This window comes from Cinclus cinclus, chromosome 34, assembly GCF_963662255.1.
Source record: "Cinclus cinclus chromosome 34, bCinCin1.1, whole genome shotgun sequence".
NCBI classification, from domain to species: domain Eukaryota; kingdom Metazoa; phylum Chordata; class Aves; order Passeriformes; family Cinclidae; genus Cinclus; species Cinclus cinclus.
Window position 1 is genome coordinate 43,957 of NC_085079.1, and position 25,230 is coordinate 69,186.

Here is a 25,230-nt window from a genome sequence, read left to right on the forward strand (position 1 = left end):
AAACCCCTCCTGCCACACTGCCGTAAAGCATCGACCCAACCCTGCCGTACCGGTCACGCTGCCGTAAAGTGTGGCGGAAGATGGCGGCGGTGACGGTGTGGGAGCCGCGGGCCGGGTTAGGCCCCGCCGGGACGCACCGGGAATGGACGGCGGAGCCCGTCAGCACCGGCGTGAGTGGGGCGAGGGGCGGCGGGGGACCCACTTGGAGGGTTGGCGATGGGCTTACGGGGGATGGGGGTGTTATGGACCAGGAGAACCCGCCGTAGGGTGGAGGGAGTGGGCTGTGGGGCAGAGGGTCCCCGATGTGCGGCTGAGCGTAGAGTTGGGGCTGGGTTTGGGGCAGAATGAGCTGGGAGCAAGGGCTGGAGGAGCAGAGAGTTCCGTGGAGAGTGCGGGAAGGGAACTCTGGGTCAGAGGGACCCTCCTTGGTGAGGGGTGCTAATGCGCACGGAGTGATTGCTCTGGGGAGGGGGGTACTTGCCGAGAGGGTGTGAGTTTTGTGAAAAGACGATTTCTGTGCGGCCGGGGGGTTGTGTGGGGTGAGGTCTACTGGGGGAAGGGGGTTTCTCTGGGGCAGGGACAGCGCAGCACAGCCCCTCCCTCTCCTCCCCCCAGACCACCATCATGGCCGTGGAGTTCGATGGAGGTGTCGTCATAGGGGCCGACTCCCGAACCACCACCGGGTAAGTGCCATGGGCCGTGACGTCATCAGTGACCTCTCGGCAGGGGGGCTCCGGCACCATGTCATGGCGTTGTCACTGTTCTCTTGGTGTCACCATGGTGTCCCTGGGAAGCCACCCCCAAAGCTGTGGGCGGGTGTCCCTAGGTATCAGTGTCACACCTGACAGGCATTTTCCATCACCAAAATCATCCAAGAAGCCTTTATTTATGTGGAATAATTCCTACAAAAACATTCTCAGGTTAAAGTTTGTGCTCTTGCTCCCAATCTTTGGATTCCTCTCTATGGATCCCATTTTTATTAATAATTTGAAGTTATTAAATTGTTTTTCCTCTTTTAGAGCAAGTTTTCAATCCCACAGAACCATTCCCCAGTGTGGTGATAAAAATTGGATTCACATCTCCCATGTTAAAATCACCCAGTCCAAAGGGCTTCCTGCATCCTTCTAAATCATGTAATTCTTGATTCATCTGTAAAGTGTGGGACACTTTCCACATTATTTTTGTTAAAGTCTTATAATCTTGATCCAGTGCGTCAAGATCTTTGAACAAAACCTGAATTATTTTTACTGATTCCATCCTGGTAATCCTGTAAAATCTGTTTCCCAGCATTCCCCAGGGGTTATCCCTGGTTTTCTGGGATTTCCTCCCCCGTTTTTTCTTTTTGTTATTAGCACAGTAAATCCCACATTTCTAAGTCCCATGCCTGCAAAACCTGGCACTTTGTGCCCAAAGAAATTCCAGCGTCATTTTGGGATCAGCACCTGCTTTCTGGGAGTTTCTCAGCACCTCCAGCTCCTTGATCCTCTTGCAGTGTGTCACCTCGAGGGGTTGTTACACTGCTGTCACCCAGCACCTATTGCTGTGGTGTCACCTCCAGCAGCTGACTGGCTGTCACAGCGACACCACTGCGCTGTCCCGCAGGTCCTATGTAGCCAACCGGGTGACAGACAAGCTGACCCCCGTCCACGACCGAATCTTCTGCTGCCGCTCAGGCTCGGCAGCTGACACGCAGGCGGTGGCTGATGCTGTGGCCTATCAGCTAGCCTTCCACAGGTACCCCCCGTGGGCATGGGGAAGGGCCGGGGGGGACTGTTGGGGCAACCCCCAGCCCCACACCTGGCCCTGCCCCACAGTGTGGAGCTGGAGGAGCCGCCGCGGGTGCGCACAGCCGCCCGCCTCTTCCAGCAGAGCTGCTACCGGTACCGTGAGGAGCTCAGCGCTGGCATCATTGTCGCTGGCTGGGACCCGCGACGGGGGGGACAGGTGGGCTCCCTTCAGTCCTGGTGTCTCCTCTTCTGCTCCAGTGTGTCCCCTTTTTCTGCAATGCAGCATTCCCCTTTCTGCCCTAGTGTGTGTCCTTTTTCCCACCCTTCTGTCTCAGAATGTTTCTTTTTCTGCTCGAGTGTCCTCTTTTCTGTCTGGGAATGTTTCATTCTGCCCCACATCTCCTTCTGCCTCCTGGTATCCCCATCTTGGCCCCACAGCACTCACCTCTGCCCTATAGCCCCCTCCCTTTCTGTCCCACAGCCCCCTCCTTTGCCCCACAGCACCCTACAGCCTCCCCTATGCCCCCCCAGGTGTACGTGGTGCCGATGGGAGGGCTCCTCCTGCGCCAGCCCTTTGCTGTGGGGGGCTCAGGCAGTTCCTACATCTATGGATTCCTGGATGCCACATTCCAACCTGGGATGACCCGCTCCCAGTGCCAGGAATTTGTCGCTCGTGGTGGGTTTGGGTGATATTTGAGTATCTGGGGGCAGGGGGGAGCGGTGGGAAGGGCCCTGAGAGGGGGTTTGGGATCCTAGGAGAGGATTTGGGGGTACAGAGGACTTTGGCTGGCATTGAGGGGTTTGGGTGTGTCCTGGGAGGGGATTTTGGGAACATGGAAGCGTTTAGGGGTCTTGGGAAGGGATTTGGGGGGGGGACTTGGGGAACACGGAAGGGTTTGGGGAATCCTGCAAAAGGGTTTGGGCAGCACTGGGAGGTTTTGGAGTGTCTTGGAGATTTGGCAACATGAATGTTTTGGGGGGTCTCTGACCTGTTTTCCCCCAGCACTGGCCCTGGCAATGGTGCGAGATGGCTCCAGCGGGGGGGTCATCAGGCTGGCGGCCATCACGGAGGAGGGGGTGGAACGGACGGTCCTGGCTGGCTCTGACCTGCCCTGGGGTGATGGTGGCCCCCCTGTCTAGAGGGAATGGTCCCCCCAGGACCCCCAAATTTGGTGGGGGAGACAATAAAAAACTGCGTTCCCTCTGCTGGATGTTCTTGGGGATCTGGCTTTGAAGTCCGCCTTTGGAGTCCCCTCCTGTCACCCAGTCCCTGGTGGAGGCAAAGCCACACCCACGGTGTGACAGACAGACCCCGCCCTGGTGCGACAGATATAAAGCAACCCCTGTATCTGTAGGTCTTGCTTTAATTACATGATCACCATCCATAATTCAATAACAAAGCATAGGGTGGAGGGTGCTAGGGGAAAGGAGGAGGGGGAATTTTGGGGGGCTCCTGCCCCACACTGTGACCTTTATACTGGCTGGTAACAAAACCCCCAGAGGGGCGGGAAGGGGGCACAGGGGGAGGGCACCCTATACTCTATAGGGCTGCCCCATAGGGACAAGGCATCCCCTGTTGACCCCATGGGAGGGATCCAGCACCCCTATAGGGCCCAAGACCCCTCCATAGGGCCCCAGGACTGCTTTCAGCCTTAATGGGGGTGGTCAGGCACTCCTATAGAGCCACTTCCCCCCAGCCCCTGGTGGTATGAGGGGGGTCAGGTACCCCCACGGCACATGAAGGAGATGTCAGACCCCCCAGAGTGTCTTCATGGGGGGTCAAGTGCCTCTACAGAGCTGACAGGATGGGGTCAGATTCCCCCAACCCCCCCCTGGGGGATGTCAGGCACTGAGAAAGAGCCGCTGGTACCACTTGTTCATCTGCTCGAGAAAGATGAAGGTGAGCACAGTGTGGGGGCCCAAGCGGGCATAGTAGGGGGTGAAGCCCTTCCAGAGGCTGAAGAAGCCCTCATACCGCACCACCTTCAGCAGTACATCCTGCAGGGGGGGGCACTGTGTCAGGGGGGATCCCATAAACCTTCTAAATCCCATAAACCTTCTAAAGCATGACATGTGTGCCTTTACAGAATGATGGGGAACTGTCATGAACATAGACACTCAAAATTATGGGGAATCCTCCCAAAACTGAGAAACCTTCCAGAAATACCACCCTCCCCAATCAAAATAGTAGGGAACCTTCCCAAAATGCAAGAGGAGCTCCCCAGAATGATGGGCATCTCAAAATTACCTGAATTATTTCTCCCCCTGCCTCCAATGACAGGGAAGACCTCCAAAATGGTGAAACACCCCCCCCGCCTCCAGTTGGAAGGGAATTTCCAAAATGACAGAGGAGCCCATCCTAACCCAGATGATGTTGCCATCCCAAACCCCACTCACTCACCAGCCCATTGCGGTACTCGGGTTTTCCATCTATTGTCCGCATGTTCTGGATGCTGTTGGGGAAAATTTAGAGGTTGAACTGGAGGTTTTGGGGTGACCATGGGTCACATCTGTGATTATCTAAGGGGAAGCAGAGGACCCCCCCACAAAATTAACCCACCGGGTCTTGACAATGTCGACGGGCATGGAGGCAGCTGTGGTCACCAGCCCGCTGATCATGCTGGCGCAGAAGTGGCACAGGATGTCGTCACGGAAATGCCCTAGGGGCATCCCAAAACATCAAAAGGGAATGGGAGGAGAGTGCACTAGGATTTAGGGTTTCCCCATGGCAGTGCCACCCCCTGAACTCACCGGAGTCGAGCAAGAATTGTTTGGATTGCGAGTATGAGGCGAGCTGGGCAGCGTTGACCACCACGGCACGGGCCATGGTGGGGATACAGCCCTAGGGGAAAACGGAGTGTTTGGGTGAGTCTTGTGCACCCCCAGGCCCCACTGCATCACTCCCTGTATTTCCACTTTTCCCCCACAGACCATGCTCTCCTCCCTCACCACAGTGGGACACAGCACTGGGGTTGGAGATGGGAGTTTGGGGGACACCCAGTGCCCCCCCACCAGAGCCTGACGACACCCCCTGCATCCCTGGGGAGGCAGCAGGGGAGTCATGGGAGGATCTGGGGGTCCCGCCGCCCCCACCTACCCTCCACAGCGTCAGTACTCCCTCCTCCTTCGCCATCCTCACGAGGGCGTCGAACACATTGCGATACCCGCGGCGCTCGCCAGGGGGCAGCCTGGGATTCGGAGCCAAAAAAAGGGGGGATTACGGTAAAAAATAGGCAGACTTGGGGGGGGGTGGACGGCGGCGCAGATATTTTTTGGATGGCTGGTGGCTCACCTGCCATCAGCTGTCATGCGGATGAGGGCCACCTCAGCCGGAGTCCCCACGAAGGCCCCAGCAGCCCCTGCTGTCATGCCCATGGCTGCCTTGGCCAGGAAAGGAGGGGGAGTTCCATCAGCCCCCCCAAAACGCTCAAGGAGGACGCTGTAGATGCCCAGGCGGGTGGTGGTGTAGGTGGCCTGGCGTAGAAGCCCTGCTGATAGCCTGGGGAGGACACAGAGAATGGCAGAAGTCCCAAAAATGGAGGGGCAGGGAAGAGCTCAAGATTTGCAGGTGCTTGGGGTTTTGAGGTTGGGGGGGCTTTGTATCCCATGCAGATGACCAGTAACCTCTTGCAGTATGGGATTGACCCCAGGGCATGCAGGGACCTGAGGTATACAGGGATCCCAGGGGGTTGGGGGAGTTCAAGACATGACCCAGGGATTTGGAGATTCAGGGTGGTTGCAGGGGGGTTCTGGGGGGCCCATACCCCGTGTAGATGCCACTCAGTCCCTCGTGGCGTAGGATGGACCCCAGGGCATGCAGGGACGTCCGGTACTCACGGCCCTTGGCCCCAGCCCCACTCAGCTGCATCCGGTTCTTCACCAGGTCCAGGGGCTGCACAAAGACTGTAGCCCCCATCCTGAAGGAAAGAGGTCACATAGGTTCAGAGGGACCCCAAAAATACTCACATCCCTCTCCACAGCCCCTCAAATCCACACAAAGCCCTCTTGGAAGAAATCTGGGGTGACGAAGTCTGAAAAAGCTTTGGGGATCTCCTGGGGGGGCGCACAGGGTAGGTTTGAGGAGAACTGGATGGGATTTCGGGACTTTTGAAAGGGTTCAGTGGATTTGGATTTATTTTGGAGGGCACTGGGGGGGTTGGGGGAGTCTAAAGGGGGCTTGGGGAGCATTTGAGGGACTGAGAAGGAATTTAGGGGAGTAGTGATGGGGATCGGCGGTAGTCACAGGGTTTAGGGGCGACCTGAAAGGTCCGGGCAGGGGGATCTCGGTTCGGGAGTGCGGGATCCCGCTTTTGGTGGGGGGGGGAGTGGGGGGTTAGATTGGGGCTCTCACCCTGCCAGGCCGCCGAAGAGAAACTTCACGGATTTCGGGGAGGTCTTGGGCCTCTGGGCCGCCGGCAGTGCCGCCATCACGGCCGGGCCCTGGTACCGGGGGCACGGGGAGGGGGGGGGGCACAGGGTCCGGCACCGGCGGCGCCCCAAGGTGACTCGGGGGGGGCTCGGCGCCAGTGCGCCTGCGCGTGGCGCCTGCGCGGCGCCGAGCTGGGGCCCCGCGCGGGGACTGCGGCTTTGCGGGGAAGCACCGCCCCCGAGGGGAGGGGACATGGCCGCGCTCCCCGAGGGGCAGTTCCGCCCTCAACGCCTCTCATTGGTGGAGTATGTTTAGGCGGGAAGGGAAATTGTTCGGCCAGCAAGCGGATTGGTTGAGGCCGATGGGGGTGCGAAATAGCTCGGCCCCGCCCCTCTCCCGCGATATTACGCCATCTTGGGGGGCCTGAGGGGAGGTCGCCGGCAGCGGGAGGGGTCGGCGACCGAGACCTCACGCACTTGGTCTCGCCGCTGCTCAGCGCCGTGGGGTGATGCCTGTTCCAAGTGGTGAATGCTGGAAGGTATGCTGGAGCACTGGGAGATACTGGGAAGCATTTGGGACACTGGAGGGCGCTGTCAGGTACTGGAAGGCTCCGTGGGTATGCGGAGAAGCGCTGGGTACACTGGGAGGTGCTCTGAGTGCACTGGGGCTCAATAGGAGGCGCTTTGGGGTCACTGAAAGGCAGCTTGGGTGCAATGCGGGGCACTGGGAGGAGCTTTGGGTGCACTGGGGGGCAATGGAGGCAGTCTGGGTCTGCTGGGGGGCACTGGGGGCAGTCGTGAGTGCATCAGCCAGTACCGGGGTCACTCGGAGTCACCCTAGTCCTCCCACTGACCCCTACTACTGATTATAACTGGGAGGCACTAGTGAAGCAATGTACCCCACCCCCTCCCCAGCACTTCCATTCCCCTTCAAACCCTGTCCCTCCCCTTCAGCCCTGCCCCCCGTTCTGGGGTACCCCTGAGGTGTTGAGGACACCAGAGAGCACACGATTCCAGGGATGGCACAGGTGAAAGCATCCTACAGGTCTCAGGGTGCTACATGTGACACAGGTGACAAGATCGCCTGGAGATGTAGTGGGAGGGGAACAGTGCCACTGTCCTACAGGATGTAGCGGTGCCACTGTCCACAGGTGACAGTGATGGGGTGATAGTGTGCCCCAACCTCACAGCTCTGGGGATCACCTCATCGCAGGGGCAAAGGCACATAGGAGGCCCCAACACCTGGGTCCCTCCCTGCTGGGTGAGGGGGACAGGGGCAACGACACTCAATCTGGCCCCCGGCCCAACCCCTGATACCCCAATTCCCGCAGTGGGTCAACTGCAGGCCCTTCCCCCCCATCCATGAGTCAGCCGGGAGGGGTGGGGGGGGGGGAACAGGAAGCGCCAGAGCCACCACATTGCCCTTATAAGGACTCGACAGCACCAGAGCTGCTTCCGCCTGGCTGGATGCCTGGTCCTGCCCCACATCTCCCACTCTACCCCACATCACCTTCCCACATCCCCATCTCCACCCTAGAGCACCTTCTTCACCCCACATCAGCCCCCCCATCTCCCTCTGCCTCACCCATCCCCCCACATCCACACCTCTGCCCCCCATCAATCCATCCCACGACCTCCCTAATCCCCACCTCTGCTCCACACCACCCCCTGAACACCTGGGACCCTGCCTCACAACTTAGCAAATTATCTAAAGTTCCTGCCCCGCAATTCCCCACAGCCCCTTCTCTTCCCTCCACCATGTCCCCCAGCCCCCTTGTTCCATCCTTCCACCCCCCAGCCTGGACCCCCAACTTCCCCCCGGCTGCTAGTGCAGCCTCCACCATGAGTGCAGCCCTCCCAATAAAACCTCTGTGCCCCAACTTTGCCTTCTGAGTCGGGGGATGGGGGGGGGGGAGCATAGTCGGGCAGGTGCTGAGGCGTCACCCCCACCCCAACGTGGACTTTGTCCACCTGGGGCACGGCAGCACCCTTGGACCCGGGTATCCGGGGAGGCCTCCTCCACCCTGGGTGGAGGGCAGAGCCACACCCCATGGCCCTGGCCACACATGGAGGTTCCCACCACAGAACCCAGACCCCTGAAATCCCTGACCCACAGCAACTCCCCACAAGGGCACTTTATTGCTGCCGGCAGCGGGGATTAGGGGGGTGGGGGATGGGGTCCTGCTGGTCCCTGGGAGTCCAGGAGTCCCCGGGGGGGTCCCGGGGGTTCCCCCCAGCCCGCCTCAGTACTGGCTGCGCCGCAGGTGATTGGCCATCTCGTAACATTTCTTGTTGACACAGCCGCCGTGGACGCCCTCCTTGCCCATGGCCAGTACGATGGCTGCAAGGGTATGGGTATAAAGTGGTGGGTCATCCCCAACCCTCCCAAAACCCCAACCAACCCCAGACAGACAAGGGATCAAGGGGGGAGAAGGGAAAGAAGCAACAGTGGGGATGAAGGGTTCCTAGGAGTTAGCAAGGGGTAATTGGTGGGGACCTGGGGCAGGGGGGAAGGGACACATTAACTGGAAGCAGATCAGGGGTGACAGGCCAGCAGGTGACGTGGCCAGATGGAGCTGTGTGGGGGAGAGGACACAGGGTTACACTGGGGAAGGTGGGGAGCACCTGGCATTACAAGTGCTGGGGAGTGACACTGGGTGACACCATGATGCCATAAGATATGTGGAAGGCACCTGCGGAGGCTTGAGGTCATGGTGGGTGACAGGAACTGGTCAGGAGGTGATAAAGGGTGACACGGAGGTGATTGGGGGGGGGGGGGAAGGACAGTGGCACAGGGTGACTGTGGTTCCAGGGGGAGGTTTCTCTTGTTGGTGATTCTGAAGGTGGGGGGTCACAAGGGAATGGATGGCAGGAGGTGTGCTGGGAGGGTGACAGGGATGACACGAGGTGTGGAGTAGGGATGACAGGGGGGTAGTTCCAGGGTTTCCCTCACTCTTATTGGTGATGGCGGCCGTGATGTTGAAGGTGGGTGCTCCGGCAGCCCCCTTGGTGCGCAGGTCCATGCTGTGCTCCCCCTCCACCAGCAGTGAGTCCCGGATGACAGAGCAGCGCAGGCCCCCCAGCGTCAGTCCCTGCACCAGCAGTGGCCCCCGCTCGGGGCCCACCAGTGCCGCCACCTCCGCTGGCTGTTGATACAAGGGTCAGGGGCACCCCGAAAACGGAGCCGTGACCCCATAAGGAACACAGCTGTCTGGGGACTGCCATAACCCCCCCTGGTAAAGGCCCATCACTTTTGCGGGCTGGACAGGGGTGGGGACAGGTCAAGAGGACCCCAAAGGCCCACGGACCACCAAAACCAAATGCAGAAGCCTGCCCCTGCAGGGGACTTGGCAAACAGGGACTCTCCTAACTCCCACTCCATGACCATAAAAGGGACCCAGGCGTCCCGGGACCCCCATGACTCCTGCCAGGGACCCCATGTGTGATCTCTGATCCCCAAGGGGAACCCGCAAGAGGACCAGAGAATCTAGGGATCCCCCATAAGACCCCAAACTCGGGACCCTCCAATGCTGACACTTCCACCAGCTGCCACGGAGCAGAACAGGTCAAGAACCCCAAAATCAGACCCCCAGGAACCCCATAAAGGACCACTCAAACAATGCCCCCGGGACCCCACATTTAACTCAGACAACCCCATCGTGACCTCAAGTCAGGGGACCCCCATGAACCCCGTCACAGTCCCTCGGGTGGCCCAGCCGTCCGGGCACCCCCTGAGTCACCCGTGACCTACAACCTGTGACCCAGGGCGCCCCCGTGACTCCCCCATGACCCCAGACAGGGATCAGGGGTCCGGTGGCCCCCCTTTCCCACCATGGGCCTCCCCAAACTTTTCCCCTCCCCCACCCATTTCCGTGGGGGGAAGTGGGGAGGAGGGAGGGGGGTGCGCGCGCGCTGCCCCTCCCCCACAGGAAGCCCCGGCCGCCCCTCCTCCACCGGGAAGTGGCCGCATTCCGCGCATTTTTAGAGGGTTTTTAAGTGGGATGGGGTTCCCCCACCCCCCACCACGAGACCCCCGCCGTTCACTCAAGTGACTTCAATAAAATAGATGGGAATCGGCCGGGGTGGTCGTAGAACCACGTGGTGTTCGCCCATCCCCCCTCTTCCCCGTCCGCCTGCGACCCCCAAAACGCTCGAAGCGGGTCTAAAGAGGGGACTGCCTCGCCGCCACGCCCTCCCCCGCCTCCAGGGGCCCCCCCAACACCAGCCCTCCCCCGGCACCGGGTTCCCGGGCATGGGCAGCGCCGGAGTCCCCCCCATCGAGCTCCACGCTGGCGGTTTTGCGTTTTTCTCCCTTTTTTGTCCTTCCCATAGCCCGTCGCGGGGGAAGGGGGGGGTCAGCCCCGCCCCTCAGAGGCTACTGGGTCCCTCCGCCCTCCGCGCGCTTGGGCGGGAAACGCCTCGGCGCGCTGGCCCCCCCACCCCTACCGGTCCCGGCCTCTTACCGTGATATTAGCGAAGGTCTTGCCGGGGGCGGCGGCCCAGACGGCGGGGGTGTCGCGATAGCCGACGATTGCAGCATCCTGGCAGGTGCCGTCCGCCAGCAGCGTCTCCACGTAGGGCGCCCACCCGCTCATGGCGGCGGCGGCGGGCGGGCGGGACGCGGGGGCGTGGCCTTCTCGGAAGGCGGAGCTTCGTCGGGGAGAGGGAGGGGCGTTTCGTTCGGCGCCTGCGCACAGCACCCAGGGCGCGGCGGCGACAGAGGAGCGGCGGAGGCGCCGCGCGGCCGTTTTCATAGGGGACAGCGGGGGGGTGGGGCAGGGGCGGAGCTCGAAGGGGCGGGGGCTTTGGGCGGGAACGCCCCTGGCCAAGCGCGCCGCGGAGGGCTCGCGGCTATTGGGGGGAGGGCTCCTTATTGCGACCCTTCCCTCATTATCGCGACATCTTCCGCGCATTGCGATTCCCCGCGTTGTTCCAGCCCACACCGTTACCGAGATCCCCGTACTCCCGTCTACTGTAAGACTTTCTCTTGCTGCGCCCATTCCCCACCTTAATCCAAACCCTTCATGTTCTGGATCCCGAGATTATCACGACCCATCACCCCCCGTTATTCAAACACCCCCTCAGTATCCCGACACTCGCTTCCCGTATTCCGACTCTCCCCATTACCTGGACCCCCACCCTTTATTGTGCCACCTCTTCCCCGATATTCCGTCTCCCCCCGTCATCGCGACACCCCCACAGTTATGGTGACCCCCCCAGACTGATAACGAATCCCCCGTTATTGCGCGTCCTCCGCCTATATTGTGAATCCCGGTTATTCTGATATACACACGCCCTTATCGTGACACCCCGCCGCGCTCTGGGCCCTATGTGCAGCCCCGACCGGGGGTCGCTGGCGGGGGATGATAGCTCAATGCGTGTCTAGGGGTGCAGGACCCCCGCCCCTCCCCCCGTGGGTCGCGGTTTGACTCAGAACAAGGCGGGACTTTCCGGGGGGAGGGGCAGCGGTTTCACTTCCTGCGCCGGAGTGGGGGAGGGGCTCGGCGGTTGAGGACGGGGAAGGAGGGTGGTGGGCTGAGGCGTTCGGGATCGTCTCCCCCCAGAGAGATTCCAGGGTGCCACGACCCCCAGAACTGTGTTGGGGGAGGGGTCGAGAGCTCGTAGGGATGTCCGTAGCCCCACGTCTCCCATAGAAGGCCCGGCCCCGCCCCCCTCCCCGGCGAGAACTTCCCCGGGAAGTGGTCAATGCCGCCGCCCCTCCCCCACGCTGTGGGGCCCATGGGGCTGAGTTCCCCCCCCCTCCCCCACCCCTGGTATTCCTTTGGGCTGAACTCCTCCCCCCCTCCAAGGGACCTTCTGCAATCCCAAAATCCTGTCCTGTCCCGTTCCCCCCCCCCCCCCCCCCCAGTCCACCCCCTCCCCTTCTGGCTGGTACTGTTCCCCCCAGGGCCTTCAGGAGGCGCTCCAGCCCCCCGGTTGGGGATCGTGGTATCGTGGCCTTTTGAGCGGGGTTAAAAATAATCCCAAACCCGCAGTGGACCCCATCGTCAAGTGCCACCAACCCCGGGCACTCGTGGCCCCAGCGCGTTTCCCACAGCAGGGGCTGAATTTGACCCACTCTGGCCCCTCCAGCGGGGCGGGGCATAGGGAAAGGGAGAAATAATCCCGGGAAAAGCCTGCGGGTGAGGGACAGGATTACAGGCAGAGGAGGCTTCGTGAGAAGGGCCCTGACCCACCCTGGACCCCTTTGAGTGTCCTGGGTATCGGGGAGGGGCGTCTGGGCTCACGCAGGGTCCACTATGGGATGGGAGGACATAGGACCAGTTCAGGGCACTTGGACATGGGAGTACCCCCACAGGAGCTGCGGGGGGAGTCTGTGGAGTCCAGGGTCAGGCCAGGATCCCCATGACCCCTGGATCCCCTACCCCACAGCCCTGTCCATCTAGAAGATTGCAGTCCAGGAGATCCTAGATTCCCACGGGACTCTCCCAGTCGAGGTGGATTTATTTACAGCCAAGGGTATGGAGGAGCAGGGGAGCATGCTGGGGTAGGGAGGGTCATAGGGGGTGTGTGGGGATTTGGAGGAGGCTCAGGGTTGTGGTGAAACATATCAGGAGTGCTGGGGATATAGAAGGGTCCCACGGCAGGCGGTGATGGTCCCCATGACAGGGTTGGGTTTTGGGTCACATCATGAATTTGTGGTAATTGGATAAAAGTCATGGGGCAGTGGGGGAGGGGTGGGAAAGGGCATGAGGTGGAGGGGGGCACAAGGGTCCATCTGCCCTTAGCAGGAGAGCAATTTGGAGGGGGTGGTCTTGGTGCCTGGATGCCCAGGTCCCCTTGGCCAAGGATCAGCACTGAGTATGTCCATGTATGGGGTCCCTGTGGTCTCTGGAGGGATTTGGGGTATCAGGAGGAATTTGGGGCCTGGATACCCCAGGTCTGTCTCCTGAAAATCCCAGCTACTGAATCCATCCAGGCTGAGTCTGTGCAAACCCTCCTGCAAATCTCTGCGAGAGCCCCCAAGTCACTGCGTCCACCCAGGTGCGAGCGCACAGGCAAATCCTCATGCAAACTCTTGGGAAGAGGCCTCATGCAAACTGTCACACAAGGCGCAAAAATGCCTTATGCACACCTCTCTCATCACCACAGCCATCCAGCGTGGAGCCGTTGTATAAGAACCCCATGCACAGCCCTCGTGAAAGTTCACCTCCCTATGTCACCTCTCATGATCCCTCTTGTGTACCCTCCAAAGGGGCAAGCTGGCCCAGAGCCACAGCTGCCCGCCAAGGGGATCCCCCCCATCCCCAACAAATTTTGTGAAGTACCAGGAGCTCTTGACTCATGCTTTGTTTGGGGAGTGGGACAGACACACACGCATGACCTGCCCCCTCAAAAGAGACACAGGGACCAGGTGAGGAGATTAGGTCCTTTATCATCCCCTCCATGTGTCCCTGTCACCCTCCCCCTGCTGTTAAATACCCCTGGGGGGTACACCCCCACCACCACCCTCCCATCACACACAGGGCCCCCCGGAGCCCCCCCCAGCCCCGCTCTCGTCCTCTGCCTGCCGCAGCCGCTTCTTGGCCCGGATCTCGTTCATGGCCTCTTCGATGGAGCGTGTGTCCCGCTTGTTGGCCACCGGCACTGGGGGGGGGGGGCACAGGAGAGATCCAGGTAGCCATAACCCCCTTAGAGACCCCACCAGTCCCCCACAGATAGCCCAGGTATTTGGGTGCCAAAAACGTTCCTGCGAAGGGACCCAGGTATCCAGGACACCCCCAAGCCTTCTGCACACCCAAGACCCTAAGAACCTCCACAGACCCTCTGCTCACCACAGCCATATGCCTTGTTGGCCTCCATGGTGCGGGCAGCAGCTTTGGCGGCGTCGGAGCCAATCAGGTGCCGATATTTGTCTTTGTAGTCGTTTGGGGGGCCCGGGGGGGCAGGGCCACTCTCAAGTACCGCCTCCTCCTGCTGTGCAGCCAGCTCCTGCAGGTGAGGAGTCAGCAACAAGTCCCGTGCACACCGCACCACCCACTCAGGAACATCCCTCGAGCCCGTGCCACACCCGTAAGCCCTGCCCTTACCATGCCTGCATGCCACACCTGCTTGACCAAGCCCTACTGAGCCCCTGGCATATCTCAATTAAATCCCGCCCAATGACCACTCAGCCCCGCCTACCCGGAGGCGACGCCGCTCTTCAGCTCGGGCCGGGTCCCACTCCTCCCCACGCCGATATGCCTCCAGCTCCTCGTCCGACGGCGCGAACTCCTGGGGACACCGGCAACACCGTGTGTTCCTTCAGCTCCCCCAGTCTTCCCCACACTGTCTCCCACCATCCCTCACCTTTTTGAACACCATGACATAGCGACTGTCCTCATCATCTCCAAAGGAGAAAGATGTCAGGCCGGCCACTTCTGCCACATCATGCCTGGGGGAACACGGAACTGCTGGCACTGGGGCTCCCCAGTGGGGTCCCTCTTCTTTGCATGAGGGTCCCCAACTGCCCCAGGGGTGCTGCCATCCTAGGGTGTTCCTGTCCTACCCCCGTGTCTCCAGTGCCCAACCCCAGCATATGCAGTATTGCCCCTCAGTGCCGCTATCGTGTCCCCAGTATCCTCTCAAGTGCCATCCCATCCCCATGCCCTCCCCAGTGTTCTCCCAAGTGCTCTCAGTACCACCACTGTCCCCAGTGCCTTCCTAGTGTGCCCAGGGCCCCACTCACAGGATGCTCCTCTCGATCTTGTTCATGGGCTGGAACCGGCGCCGGGGCTCCCCGGTGGCCTGGATGAACTGGGATACCTCTTGCTCCATCTGGGGACATAGGGGCAGGCCAGGCAGGCCCAGGAATTTATAGTTTATGGGGGCCCGTGGGAAGCTGTCCCAAAATGCCCAGTGATGCCTGTCTCCCCACTCACCCTTTTTCTGAACTCGACTTTCTGGCGCTTGTCTTGCTCCTGCAGCTTCTTCATGCGAGCAGCTTGTTCTGGAGTGGACAGGGAGGGTCAGGTCGGCGGTGACCCCCCCATAAACCCCCGGGGGACGGAGGGGGGGCGGGGGGGGGGGGGGGGGCAGCACCATATCGGGGGCGTCTCTCAAAGGGGCAGGGGCGTGGCCGGGCATGGGCGCGACCACAGGCGGGACATGGAGTAAAGGGCAGGGGCGAGGCCACTGCGGGGGCGTTGCCGGACGCTCCCCATCGTCACTCATGAGAGCTTAACGCGTGCCCAGGGCGCTAGCGGCGGAGCCGACAGCTCGCGGGGGGCGCGGCCTCGCGTGAGGGCGGGAGCCTGGCGTGGGGTGGGGTTGGGGGGGGGTCTGAGGGCGAAGGGCGGGGACGCGCCGCTCCCCGCCGCGCCTGGTCGGTGCCCCGCCCTCGGTGCCTCCGCGCCCTCCCCGGCCCTGCTGACCACGCGCCCGTCGCCGCGTCTCGCCATCGGCTGCGGCGGGCGGCCGCTCCATGGAACTCAGGATGGAGCCCAGCAGGTCCAGCTCCGCCATCTTGCGACGGGGCGATGCGTGACGCCGCACGAGGGCCGCGTCCCCGGAGCCGTGCGTCATCGCGTCGCGGACGTAGGAGGGCCAGGCCCCGGGGGCGTGGCCTTGCCCTTAAAGGGCGCCGCCTTCCAGATCGGCCTGGCCTTCGCTGTGTCGGGCTGCTCCCTCCTAACGCTGTCCCCTCCCGAAACGCAAACACACGCATCGGGTCTTTTATTCCCGGTTTCTCCTTTTTTAATGGAACTTTGTACAAAGAGCCCACGCGGGAGGGGGGAGAGTGGGGCATGCGGGAGGGGCGGTACAGGGGCGAGTGGGGAGGGGGCGCGGGGTGACTCTTCCCCCTTCTTCCCCTCCCCAGGAACCCTGCGGGAACACCCAGACACACAGAAACTCGTGGGGAGCCACGGAGCCGAGCTCCCCCACCCGTGGCTGGGGTCCCCTTTGGGGGGTGGAGTGGAGCCCCTCCGGTGCCTGGATCCCCACTGGGGGGGGGTCACGACGCCAGGCCCCGCGTCTGTAAACTGTCCACCTCCTTGTTCTGCTTTAGCTCCTCCACCCTGGGCGAGGGTACATGAATTGGAGAGGGGAGGGTGGGGCCTCAGGCTCTGTTGCGATTCTGCCCCCACGGTGTCACCTGTCCCCGACTCTCCCAGTACCACCTGTCTCCAGCCCCCCCCCCCCCCCCCCCCGTGTGACACCGCCTCAATCCATGTCCTTGCATTGCCCCACAATGCCCCCATTTCCCCTCACTGTGTCAAACCCAGTCCCCCACCACATCCCCTCCCTGTGCCTCTGCCATGTCCCCGTACCGGTGGCGGCAGCGCCGCAGGAACCTCATGATCTTCCGGGCTGCCTGGTCCTGCTTGAGGGTGAGGAAGGTGCTCCTGGGGGGAATGGAGGGGAGGGTGAGGACCCTTCTGTCTGCAGTACCCAGTGTCCCCAGTGCCCCCCAGTGGCCCTGGTCACACCGGTGCTGGCGGAGACTACGAAAGCGCTGCTGGATGAGCACAGCTGCGCGCCGGCGCCGCTGAAATCGCTTCTGCTCCGCGTAGCTCCGGAACTTGCTCTGGATCAGGATGGCGGCCTGCGTCATCCGCTGGAACAGGGCAAACTGGGGAGGACAGGGGGACACCACTGTCATGGCACCCTCACAAATGGGGACCCCAATGCCACCCCAGTGTCACTGCACCTGTCTCATCCACTGGAAGAGGGCTAACTGTGGGGACGGGATACAGCGGGAGGCACCCCAAATCCATCCCAATATCCCAGCATGCCGAAACAAGGACCCCCCTGTCCACGTGCTCTGGACCCCAGGCATGCAGAGCCCTCAAAACAGTCCCAAAAATCTGTGTGTCCCCAAACACTCCTCAGGGGGACCTTCACACCTCTGTTACCTTCAGAGCAATCCAGGTCAGCTTGTGGGGCAGAGAGAGAGTTAGGGGGATCAGGGGTGCCCAGGAAGGGCATTTTTGGGGGTATTCGGGCCCCCCACACCTCAGTACCTGCTTGTACTTGCGGTAGCAACGCTGGATGACGGCGGCAGCCAGCTCCTGCTGCTCCTTCAGCCTCCGGCCCTGGGGGCAGTGAGGGGGGTTGGGGGGGTCAGCAGTGCCAGGGAGGCCCCGGAGGGGCCCTGGGAGTTTTGGGGTGCCGGGAGCAGGGGGTACACACCCGGTACTTGCGGAAAGCACCCTGGACAAGGCGTGCGGCCTCGTAGAGCTCGTGCTGCTCCTGGTCACTGAGGGTCAGCAGGGCCACGGCCCCCCCCTCGCCCCGTGCCCCCCCTGACGCGTTCAGGAACTCAGCCCAGCCCGTGGCTGAAGGAGGGGATGACCGCTCGGGGACCCCCGGGGATCCCCATGAGGCCACCTCCGCCCTGAGGAACACACAGGACACAGGAGGGTCAGGGGGCAAGGGTTGGCACCCCACGAGAGGATGGCAGACACCCAGGAAGGAATTTGAGTGTCGTGGAATGTCCCCAGGAGGACACTAGTGTCCCAGGAGCCAGGGGATGCCCCCCCAGCAGGATACTGGGGTTTTGCAGGATGTGGGAGACCCCCACAATGGAGACACTGGTGCATCTCAGCATGTAAAGGACCCTTTCACCAGGATAGTGGATGTCCATACCAGACGTCCTATGCAGTGGGATCCCCAAGAATATCCCGTGGTGCTGCTGGATTTGAGTGACACCCCCCCCCCCCCCAGGGATCTGAGGGTGGTGCCCCGGACATCCCCCAACCCCAGGAGTACCTGTGGGGAGGCACAGGGGGACGGTCAACACTCTCCAGGTATGTGGCCAGCCAGGCCATGGCGGCACCAAGCCCTGCTGGCCCAGCTGGTCCCGGTGTTCCCGCTGTCCCCCCTGCTGCTCCCAGTGCTCCCAGTGCCCCCGGTGGCCCCCCCGGTGCCTCTTGCTTGATGCGTTCGGGGGTTGCCTCGATGATCTGTCGTGCCAGTGTCACCACCTCGGCCTGGGGATGGGGGATGTTGGGACTCTCCTGCACTAATGCTGTCCCCAGCCCTGGCTGTCCCCTGCCTTTACCTGCAGGGTGTCAGAGGGTGGGGCCAGGGCATCCTCAGGGGGGCTGGGGGGCACTGCCACCCCCCAGTTCTCATCCTCGGAGGGACCAGGGGGGCCAGGGGGCAGCGGGACAGAGCCAGGACCATCCGAGAGCCCTGATGGGGACGACAGGCTGCTGGCTGTGCTCAGCCCTGGGGACAAGGGGGACATGGCAGGGGGCTTTAGACACGCCCCCAGGGAAAGGGGGGACATGCAGGGCATGGCAAGAGGACAGGGGATACCACGGGGACATAGCAGAGACATAAAGAAGCTGGGGAGGACAGAAAACAAGGGGGACATGGGGATGCACAGGGAACACAGGAGGGGGGACAAAGAACATGGAGAGGGAACTTGGGACACCTGGGTACACAAAGATGCTGTGGGAGGACAAGAGACATGGGGGGACACAGAGGGGAAAGGCTGGAGGGGACCAGTGATGCCCTCGGGGTACAAAAAAGGGGACAGGGGATATGGACAGGAAGGGGATATGGTGCCAGTGACAGCAGTCAGAGGCAGTGAAGGGACAGCGACGGTGGCCACACCAGGGTGGCGGTGACCAGGAGCCCGGGACAGGACACAGTAACAACAGGATACAGCAACAGAGGACAGGGAGGGTACGAGGTGCCAGGGCCATACCTGTGTCGGGGCTGGCAGAGAGCGGGGAGGGGATGTGAAGGCCGGGCAGGTGACAGCGGGGGGACATGGGTGACACCTGCAGCTCCTCGAGGCGGGTGACCAGGGCCAGATGGCCACGGGCACGTGCCAGGACCAGCGGCAGCCGCCCCAGGGTGTCGGGGACGGCCAGCGCCCGCCGTTCCCAGCGGCACAGCCGCTCCGCCGCCTCCTGGTGCCCCAGGGCACATGCCCACATCTGGGGACACGGCACCACGTGTCAACAGGGTGTCCCCAAGGTATCCCTTGTCCCAAGATGCCATCCCTGGTATCCCTTCATTCCTGCCCGATACACCACCCTGCATCCCATCCCTGTGGTTCTGTGGCATTCCCATCCCTGCCACCGTGTCCCCACTGCCACCACCACATCTGCAGTGCCCTCAATGTCCCCAGTGTCCCCTTACCAGGGGGGTGCAGGAGAAATGGTCCACATTGAGGGGGTCGATCTCCTGCTCCACCTCCACACTGTCAACTGCCAGCGCCCTGCAGGGACAGGAGGGGACACAGACAGGTATCACATCCCCTTGGGGACACAGCCTGGAGAGGGTGACCTCTACTTGGGCATATTGCTTGGGGTGATGCCCATCACTAACCCCACCTCAAGCCAGTCTATGTTCCCAACCAGCCCCCGCCCCCAGGTGTCCCCCAGGTGTCCTTGCTCACCGCCAGCGCCGAAGAGCCTCCACCAGGCTGGCGTAGCCCTGGGCAGCCGCCAAGTGCAGCAGTGTCATGCCACGGAACGTCACCCCATGCGCCAGCATCGAGGTCCCTGATGTCCCCAGCGATGTCCCTGGCCAGCCCGGCTGTGCCATCATGGCCTCGCAGATGGCCACCACCCGCGCCTCAAAGGATGACCCTGGCCCCTGGCCCCAGGGAGCACGTAAGGGGACGCCAGGGCACACGGAGAGGGTTGCATGGGCAGTGGGAAAGAGCACTTGGGACTCCTGGGAGGTGGCAAGGGATAGTGAGGGGACAGTGACCAGAGAACTTCAGGCCAGTGAAGGGGACACGGCGAGATAGCTGGGACATCAGGGGATACCAGGAAATGTCAGAGAACATCAGCAGACCCTCATGAACATGGACGTACACGATTCCAGCAGATACAGGGGACGCTAAGCAACACCACAGCACATGAAGGAACATTGGGGACATCAGAGGACACCAGGACATGAGTGGATACAGGGATCTTCAGGGGCCATGTGGTGACTCGGGTGTTGGGGGGGCCTCACCTGCTCAGGGTGGCTCTCAGAGGGGGCACCCTGCGAGGGCAGAAGGGGCACTGGGGGGGACAGGGCCCCCAGACGCGTCTCCAGCTGCTCCAGGCGCTCCAGGATGGACAGACGGAACTGGGCCTCTGGGAGCGGGGGGGTCCTGGATGTGAGCGGGGCACCCTGGCAGCCAGAGCTCCCCCGAACACCCTGATCCCAAACAGCATCACCCCATGGCGAGAGGGACAGGCTTGAGGTCACCACAACGTGATCCCAAAAGGAAGCCAGCTGTCTGGGTGCCACCTCCCAGGGGCATGACCTGCTTCAGGGGGTCTTGTCCCACTCCCGGGGTCCCTTCCAGGGGGTCCTCACTCACCATCCAGTGCCAGCCAGTCCAGCTGTGCCCGTGCTGCCCCCCGTGCCCGGTACTCGAATGGGGCCGCGGCCGAGAGCAGCCGGGGGGGACAGGCCACGCGCAGGGCGGCCACTCCGGTCTCGTGGGCTGCGGGGGAACACAGAGGAGGGTCAGCGCAGGAAGGGGGGGACACAAGTGGGGATCCCATCTCGGGGACACTCACGGGGGCAGTAGCAGCGCAGGACGCCCGGCTGGACCAGCGCGGCCGGAACCGAGGTGTGGTCGAAGAGGCAGGAGTAGGCACCGGGATCCCCCCAAGGGCCTGTGATCAGCACCTTCACCCCACCCTGAGTGGACACAGCAGAGTCACCGGGGCACCCCGGGAATGGGAGGAGAGGGGGTGAGGGGGAGGACACCCCTCAAAGTACTCACCTCAGGGTACGACCACTCTGGGGAGAAATCGGTGATGGCCACAGGGGGGTCGCTGGGGGGGCCCGTGGGAGAAGAGGGGACGTGGGGAGTGTGGGGGGGCTCCCGCTGGTTCTGTAGAACTCCCGTGTCCCCCACCAGCAGCTCAGGGAAGGGGAGGGGGAAGGGGGGCTGGGGCGGGGGGGCAGCACTGAGCTCACACAGAGGGTCTTGGGGAACTATGCCCCGTTTTCCCTCTTCTTCCTCCTCCTCCTCGTCCTCCCCGTGTTCTGGGGGTGCAGCTGGGGGTGGGGGAGGTGCACCGGGGGGGGCCTCAGCCTCGCAGCCATAGGTCTGACCGCGGCGGGGGCTGTTGAGGAAGCAGTCTGGGTCAAAGGCAGCCGGGGGGGGCGGCACGGTGGGACAGGTCCCCTCAGAGGTCACCAAGTGCTGACTGGGGGTCAGCCCCAGTGGCTGCTCAGGCCCCCCCGGTGCCGCCCCCCCACCCAAACTGGCCACCACCAAGAGTGGCAGCCCCGCGGTGGGGGGAAGAGGGGGGACTCGGGGCCCCTCCGGGGGTGCTGTGCCCCCCCCTAGGCCTGGGGAGGGCTGGGTGGTGTCAGGGGAGGAGGGGGCGGGTTTGGGGGGGTCCCCCGGTGCATCCCCCCCGCCCCCCCGCTCCACTTTGGGGGAGATGATGCGGTGTTTGGTGCTGCCGCACTTGTGGCCGGGAGTGCCTGTGGGGGACAATGGGGGGCATTAGCAGGGGACAGGGATGGTTTTGGGGGAGATTTCAGGGTTGCAAGTGGAGTCGCGAGGGGAATTTGGGAAGGTTCCCAAAGAGATTCGGGGCGTTCCAAGGATGTTCATGGTGACCAGAAGAATTTGAGGATGTCCCAAAGGCTTTGGGGTGGTTCTATGTGGGTCCAAAGGACAATTTGGGGTCCCAGGGGCTGTTCTGGGGTCCCAAGGGGTTCTGAGGGCTCCCACAGAGGTTCAGGGTGTCACAGAAGGTTTGGGGGGATGCCAGGGAAGGCTCAAGAATACCCCAGGAAGGGTTGGAAAAGGTCCCCAAGAAGGGTTATGGGAGGTCTCAAGGGGGATGGGAGTCCCAGTGGGGTCCCCAGTGGTTTGAGGGTCACATTGAGCTGGAGGAGCCCCAGAAAGTCCCAGTGGGTTCCCCAGGGATTTAGGGGGGGTTCCGGGGGTTCTGTCTCACCCAGCCCCCCAGCGCAGAGGCAGGCGTGGGTGCGAGGGGGCAGCCGGGCCTGGTGCCGCTCCAGGACGTGCTGCACCAGCTGCTCCAGGGACAGCCCGGGGGGAGCCCCCCCATTCCCACAGCCCCACTTCACCCCGTGGACTGCGAGAGAGGAGGGGAAATCCCTCAGGAAGGGGATTGTGCAATGCACTCTCTATCCAGCCCCCCCAAAAAAGCCACACACACTCCCCCACCCCACTTCATCCTGCAGGAAAACAAGGGCAAAATTTCTCAAGAAGGGGGTTTGGTGTGTCCTCCCCAATCCCCCAAAACAGCCTCATGCTGCCTCAGTCCTACTTCAACCCCCAGGAAAAGGGAGGCAAAATCCCCCAAGGGGGGGGAGTTTGGGGGCATCCTCCCCAGCCCCACTTTATCCTGTTGACTTTGACAAAGGGGACTAAAAATCTGTCAGAAAAGGGGATTTAGGGTGTCTCTCCCACCCTCCCACAATGCCAAGCCTCCCCGGCCATTCCCACAACCCTACTTCTCCCCATGGGTAAAACCCCTCTGGAAAAGGCTCTAGGCAGCCCCCACTTACACATGGGGCGCAGCTGGGCCACCAGCTCTTCCTGCGACCACTTGAGCCACTCGCGGGGGTCAGCGGTGGCAGCGCAGATTGGGGGGGCCCCGGCACACAGGGGGGGGCTGCAGAGTTGGGGGGCGCAGGAGCGGCTGCACTCCTCCATGGCCGGCACGTTCAGATAGTGAACCAGGACGATGTCAGGGTTCTGGGGGGCACACAGAGCATTTCTGGGGAAGGGCCAGGGGCCCTGGGCTGGGCTCAGGGGTCCCAGTGCCCCTCGTTACCTGAAGCAGCCAGTAGCAGCGGCGGTGGAAGGTGGGGACGATGGAGGAGTGGACGTAGCAGCCATAGAGGCACTGGGGGGGACAGCACAGACTGGGGGATCCTGCCACCTTGATGCAGCTTTTGGGGGGGTCCCCACATCCTTTGGGAGCCTCATATCCAAGCATGGGGGACCCCAGACTTTCAGCTGCCTGGCTGAAGGAGCCTAACACCCCCAAAAGGGGTGTCAGGTGGTCCTGACACCCCTAAACCCCATTTAGCCTGTCTCCCAACCCCCCCAAACCACCAACCAGGGAGCTCCCAGCACCCCTAGACACACAGCTGGGGATCCTGGACCACCTAGACCACCCACTATGTGACCCCAGCACACGAAGATTGTCCCTTTAGGGCACCAAGGACCTCCTGACCCCAGCCCCCCATGGGTGTCCTGATACCCTCAAGCCCCTCCCTGTGCATTCCCAGCCACCCTCTCCCAGCCCCTGCCCCTGCCCACCTGAACCAGGGGCAGTTTTATGGAAAGGGTGCCTTTCTGGGGGGGGGGGGGTGGCTCTGTTTTGGGGTACCTCGCCTCCTACCTCCACCCCCTGCACCTTCAGCTTCATGTGGTCCTCACGTGTTGTCTTCCCATCCTTGCGTTTCTTCCAGCAATATCCATCCTTGCGGTACTTGACCTTCTTCCGGTTGTACAGGATCACCGACCCATTCTGCGGCCTGGACATGGGGTCAGGGGGCCCCCCGGGAGCCCCCAAGGACACCCCACCAGCCCCCCAGGGCACCCCCTGGGCCCCCCCACCTGGTTTTTGGGGAGCACGAGAGCCACTCATCGTGTTTCTCGAAGGTGATGAGATACGAGGCGATTTCCTGCGGGGACAGGTGGCCCATTTAATTCCCCTGTCCCCCACTCGTATCACCCCGCTGTTCCACCCCTGCTGACACACTGTCCCACTGTCTCGATGTCCCCTGTCCTGCCACGAACAGGGATAGCCCTGTTCCCCATGTTCCCCCCAGCCCCAGCCAACCCCCTCTCCGTGTCCCTTTAATGCTCCTTCCCTGTGTCCCCATATCCCCTCCCACGTCTCCAAGTGCCTCCTGTATATCCCATGTCCGTTCCACGCCCCATTCCCGGGTCCCTACGTAGATCCAATCCTGTGAGTTTCCCCACATCCCCTTGTACCCCCCAACCTCGTTGGTGTTCCAGCGCAGCTGCTCCTTGGGGAGGACCGGACATTTGGGCAAACACTCCACCAGCTTTCGGGGCAGGAAAACCTTCAGGTGGCTCCTCTCTGCCAGAGAGAGGCCTCAATGTCCCCACCGTGCATCCTTCCTGTCCCCCACGCCTCCAGTGTGTCCCCCTCCCCTTACCAGAGACCTCGGGGGGATCCTTGCTGGTCATCTCGGAGTACACGTGGGGCCCTCAGGGTTCCCCTCGGGGGGCACAGGAAGGGCTGGAACCTTCAGGGACCCCCAAAAACCGGGTGATAGAGTGGAGAGACAACGGGATGACATCGGGGGGGACACAGGAGCCGGGACCCCGTGACCATCCGCAACACCTTTTTCTATTATACCCAGTGCCTGTGCCCTATATCCTCCACATGCCTGCCCCATCGCACCCTACATCTCTGCCCTGTAACCCCACACCCCCTGCCTATGATACCCCACATCTCTGCCCTACTGCCCCTCCACATCTCTGCCCTGTAACCCCACACCCCGCCCACTGCACCCCACATCTCCACCCTACACCTCTCCCACCCCGCCCCACGGTAGCCCCACACGCCCGCCCAATGACACCCCCCCCCCATCCCCGCCCCCCCACCTCCCCCCATCCCCGCCCTCGGCCCCGCCCCGGCCCCCCCGCCCCCGGCCCCACCTGGTGCCTCAGGGCGGCCGCCGCCCCCGCCCCCGCCCCCGTCGCCGGCCGCCATCTTCCCGCCCGCCGGGGACCAGCGCCGACAGCGCCGCCGGCGCGTGATGTAAGCGCGCACGGGGGAGGGGCGCGCCGCCGGAGGTGGGCGTGGCCAGGTGGGGTGAGGGCATTCGGGGTCGTGTGGGCGGGGAGACCCCAATAATAAACTTTATTAATTAAATCGCGCAAGTCCTTCGCTGCCAGTCACTCTTTTGGCTAAATCACGCGCACTCAGTCCTAGAAACACACTATGCTCTACGACTAGAACTACCAGTTGTATTCTCAGACTACATAACTACTAACCAACGGTGTTTCGAATAGTTTGTAAATTAGTATTATAAATACACATTCTTAAGGAGAGTTTGGGGCCATTTCGAGGATTTGGAGGCCTTCTGCAGCCATTTTTGGGCCCTACCTGGAGTAGGGGCCGAGGGTTCTCTGCATCGTGGCGGGGTCCTGAGCGTGAGGGGAAATGGAAGAAAAATGGGAAGAAATTGAGGAAAA

General features: G+C 62.3%; 5 protein-coding genes across 7 annotated transcripts; 1 reads left to right on the forward strand and 4 right to left on the reverse strand.

Moving 5' to 3' along the window:
- Window positions 1-38: 38 nt before the first annotated feature.
- PSMB6 (proteasome 20S subunit beta 6) lies at window positions 39-2,938 on the forward strand. The gene is made up of 6 exons (XM_062512239.1): window positions 39-170; window positions 616-683; window positions 1,603-1,734; window positions 1,815-1,944; window positions 2,259-2,403; window positions 2,731-2,938. The coding sequence occupies exons 1-6, from the start codon at window positions 81-83 to the stop codon at window positions 2,865-2,867; spliced, it is 702 nt and encodes a 233-aa protein (XP_062368223.1). The 5' UTR covers window positions 39-80; the 3' UTR covers window positions 2,868-2,938.
- A 135-nt stretch (window positions 2,939-3,073) lies between these two features.
- On the reverse strand, window positions 3,074-7,186 carry SLC25A11 (solute carrier family 25 member 11). 2 transcript variants are annotated; one of them, XM_062512237.1, is made up of 8 exons: window positions 6,079-7,186; window positions 5,492-5,644; window positions 5,020-5,226; window positions 4,825-4,915; window positions 4,479-4,569; window positions 4,288-4,387; window positions 4,129-4,180; window positions 3,074-3,725 (listed from the first exon to the last, which is right to left on the reverse strand). In XM_062512237.1, exons 1-8 carry the CDS (start codon window positions 6,348-6,350, stop codon window positions 3,570-3,572), a joined length of 1,122 nt encoding a protein of 373 aa, XP_062368221.1. In that variant the 5' UTR covers window positions 6,351-7,186; the 3' UTR covers window positions 3,074-3,569. The 2 variants fall into 2 exon arrangements, with proteins under 2 accessions (XP_062368221.1, XP_062368222.1); XM_062512238.1 differs by lacking the exon at window positions 5,492-5,644.
- Window positions 7,187-8,217: 1,031 nt separating this feature from the next.
- Window positions 8,218-10,805, reverse strand: PFN1 (profilin 1). The gene is made up of 3 exons (XM_062512211.1): window positions 10,559-10,805; window positions 9,049-9,241; window positions 8,218-8,436 (listed from the first exon to the last, which is right to left on the reverse strand). The coding sequence occupies exons 1-3, from the start codon at window positions 10,688-10,690 to the stop codon at window positions 8,339-8,341; spliced, it is 423 nt and encodes a 140-aa protein (XP_062368195.1). The 5' UTR covers window positions 10,691-10,805; the 3' UTR covers window positions 8,218-8,338.
- A 2,759-nt stretch (window positions 10,806-13,564) lies between these two features.
- SPAG7 (sperm associated antigen 7) lies at window positions 13,565-15,751 on the reverse strand. Its single transcript, XM_062512210.1, has 7 exons — window positions 15,470-15,751; window positions 14,978-15,045; window positions 14,785-14,873; window positions 14,406-14,490; window positions 14,241-14,330; window positions 13,892-14,048; window positions 13,565-13,703 (listed from the first exon to the last, which is right to left on the reverse strand). Exons 1-7 carry the CDS (start codon window positions 15,618-15,620, stop codon window positions 13,573-13,575), a joined length of 771 nt encoding a protein of 256 aa, XP_062368194.1. The 5' UTR covers window positions 15,621-15,751; the 3' UTR covers window positions 13,565-13,572.
- Window positions 15,752-15,918: 167 nt separating this feature from the next.
- On the reverse strand, window positions 15,919-24,443 carry CAMTA2 (calmodulin binding transcription activator 2). Of its 2 annotated transcripts, XM_062512207.1 has the most exons (21): window positions 24,186-24,443; window positions 24,006-24,106; window positions 23,617-23,684; window positions 23,399-23,534; window positions 22,826-22,897; window positions 22,557-22,746; window positions 21,980-22,120; window positions 20,785-21,497; window positions 20,576-20,699; window positions 20,374-20,499; window positions 20,019-20,143; window positions 19,453-19,652; window positions 19,194-19,272; window positions 18,754-18,988; window positions 18,100-18,269; window positions 17,808-18,028; window positions 17,229-17,433; window positions 17,060-17,131; window positions 16,526-16,668; window positions 16,367-16,441; window positions 15,919-16,114 (listed from the first exon to the last, which is right to left on the reverse strand). In XM_062512207.1, the coding sequence occupies exons 1-21, from the start codon at window positions 24,214-24,216 to the stop codon at window positions 16,051-16,053; spliced, it is 3,291 nt and encodes a 1,096-aa protein (XP_062368191.1). In that variant the 5' UTR covers window positions 24,217-24,443; the 3' UTR covers window positions 15,919-16,050. The 2 variants fall into 2 exon arrangements, with proteins under 2 accessions (XP_062368191.1, XP_062368190.1); XM_062512206.1 differs by having other exon boundaries at window positions 16,367-16,668.
- Between the last annotated feature and the right edge of the window lie 787 nt (window positions 24,444-25,230).

Excerpts from the sequence above, each read along its gene's own strand:
- PSMB6 (XM_062512239.1), top strand. The coding sequence starts at position 81 with ATGGCGGCGGTGACGGTGTGGGAGCCGCGGGCCGGGTTAGGCCCCGCC. Across the intron at positions 1,735-1,814 it reads TATCAGCTAGCCTTCCACAG|TGTGGAGCTGGAGGAGCCGC; the intron begins GTACCCCCCGTG and ends CCTGCCCCACAG. Across the intron at positions 1,945-2,258 it reads ACCCGCGACGGGGGGGACAG|GTGTACGTGGTGCCGATGGG; the intron begins GTGGGCTCCCTT and ends ATGCCCCCCCAG.
- SLC25A11 (XM_062512237.1), bottom strand. The coding sequence starts at position 6,350 with ATGTCCCCTCCCCTCGGGGGCGGTGCTTCCCCGCAAAGCCGCAGTCCC. Across the intron at positions 4,570-4,824 it reads GAGTACTGACGCTGTGGAGG|GGCTGTATCCCCACCATGGC; the intron begins GTAGGTGGGGGC and ends GTTTTCCCCTAG. Across the intron at positions 4,388-4,478 it reads ACAATTCTTGCTCGACTCCG|GGCATTTCCGTGACGACATC; the intron begins GTGAGTTCAGGG and ends GGATGCCCCTAG.
- PFN1 (XM_062512211.1), bottom strand. The coding sequence starts at position 10,690 with ATGAGCGGGTGGGCGCCCTACGTGGAGACGCTGCTGGCGGACGGCACC. Across the intron at positions 9,242-10,558 it reads AGACCTTCGCTAATATCACG|CCAGCGGAGGTGGCGGCACT; the intron begins GTAAGAGGCCGG and ends TTGTATCAACAG. Across the intron at positions 8,437-9,048 it reads GGCCGCCATCACCAATAAGA|CCATCGTACTGGCCATGGGC; the intron begins GTGAGGGAAACC and ends ATACCCTTGCAG.
- SPAG7 (XM_062512210.1), bottom strand. The coding sequence starts at position 15,620 with ATGACGCACGGCTCCGGGGACGCGGCCCTCGTGCGGCGTCACGCATCG. Across the intron at positions 15,046-15,469 it reads GACGCGGCGACGGGCGCGTG|AACAAGCTGCTCGCATGAAG; the intron begins GTCAGCAGGGCC and ends TGTCCACTCCAG. Across the intron at positions 14,874-14,977 it reads AAGTCGAGTTCAGAAAAAGG|ATGGAGCAAGAGGTATCCCA; the intron begins GTGAGTGGGGAG and ends CTATGTCCCCAG.
- CAMTA2 (XM_062512206.1), bottom strand. The coding sequence starts at position 24,216 with ATGACCAGCAAGGATCCCCCCGAGGTCTCTG. Across the intron at positions 16,669-17,059 it reads GCTACCGCAAGTACAAGCAG|TTTGCCCTGTTCCAGCGGAT; the intron begins GTACTGAGGTGT and ends TGTCCTCCCCAG. Across the intron at positions 16,115-16,366 it reads CTGCGGCGCTGCCGCCACCG|GGTGGAGGAGCTAAAGCAGA; the intron begins GTACGGGGACAT and ends ACCCTCGCCCAG.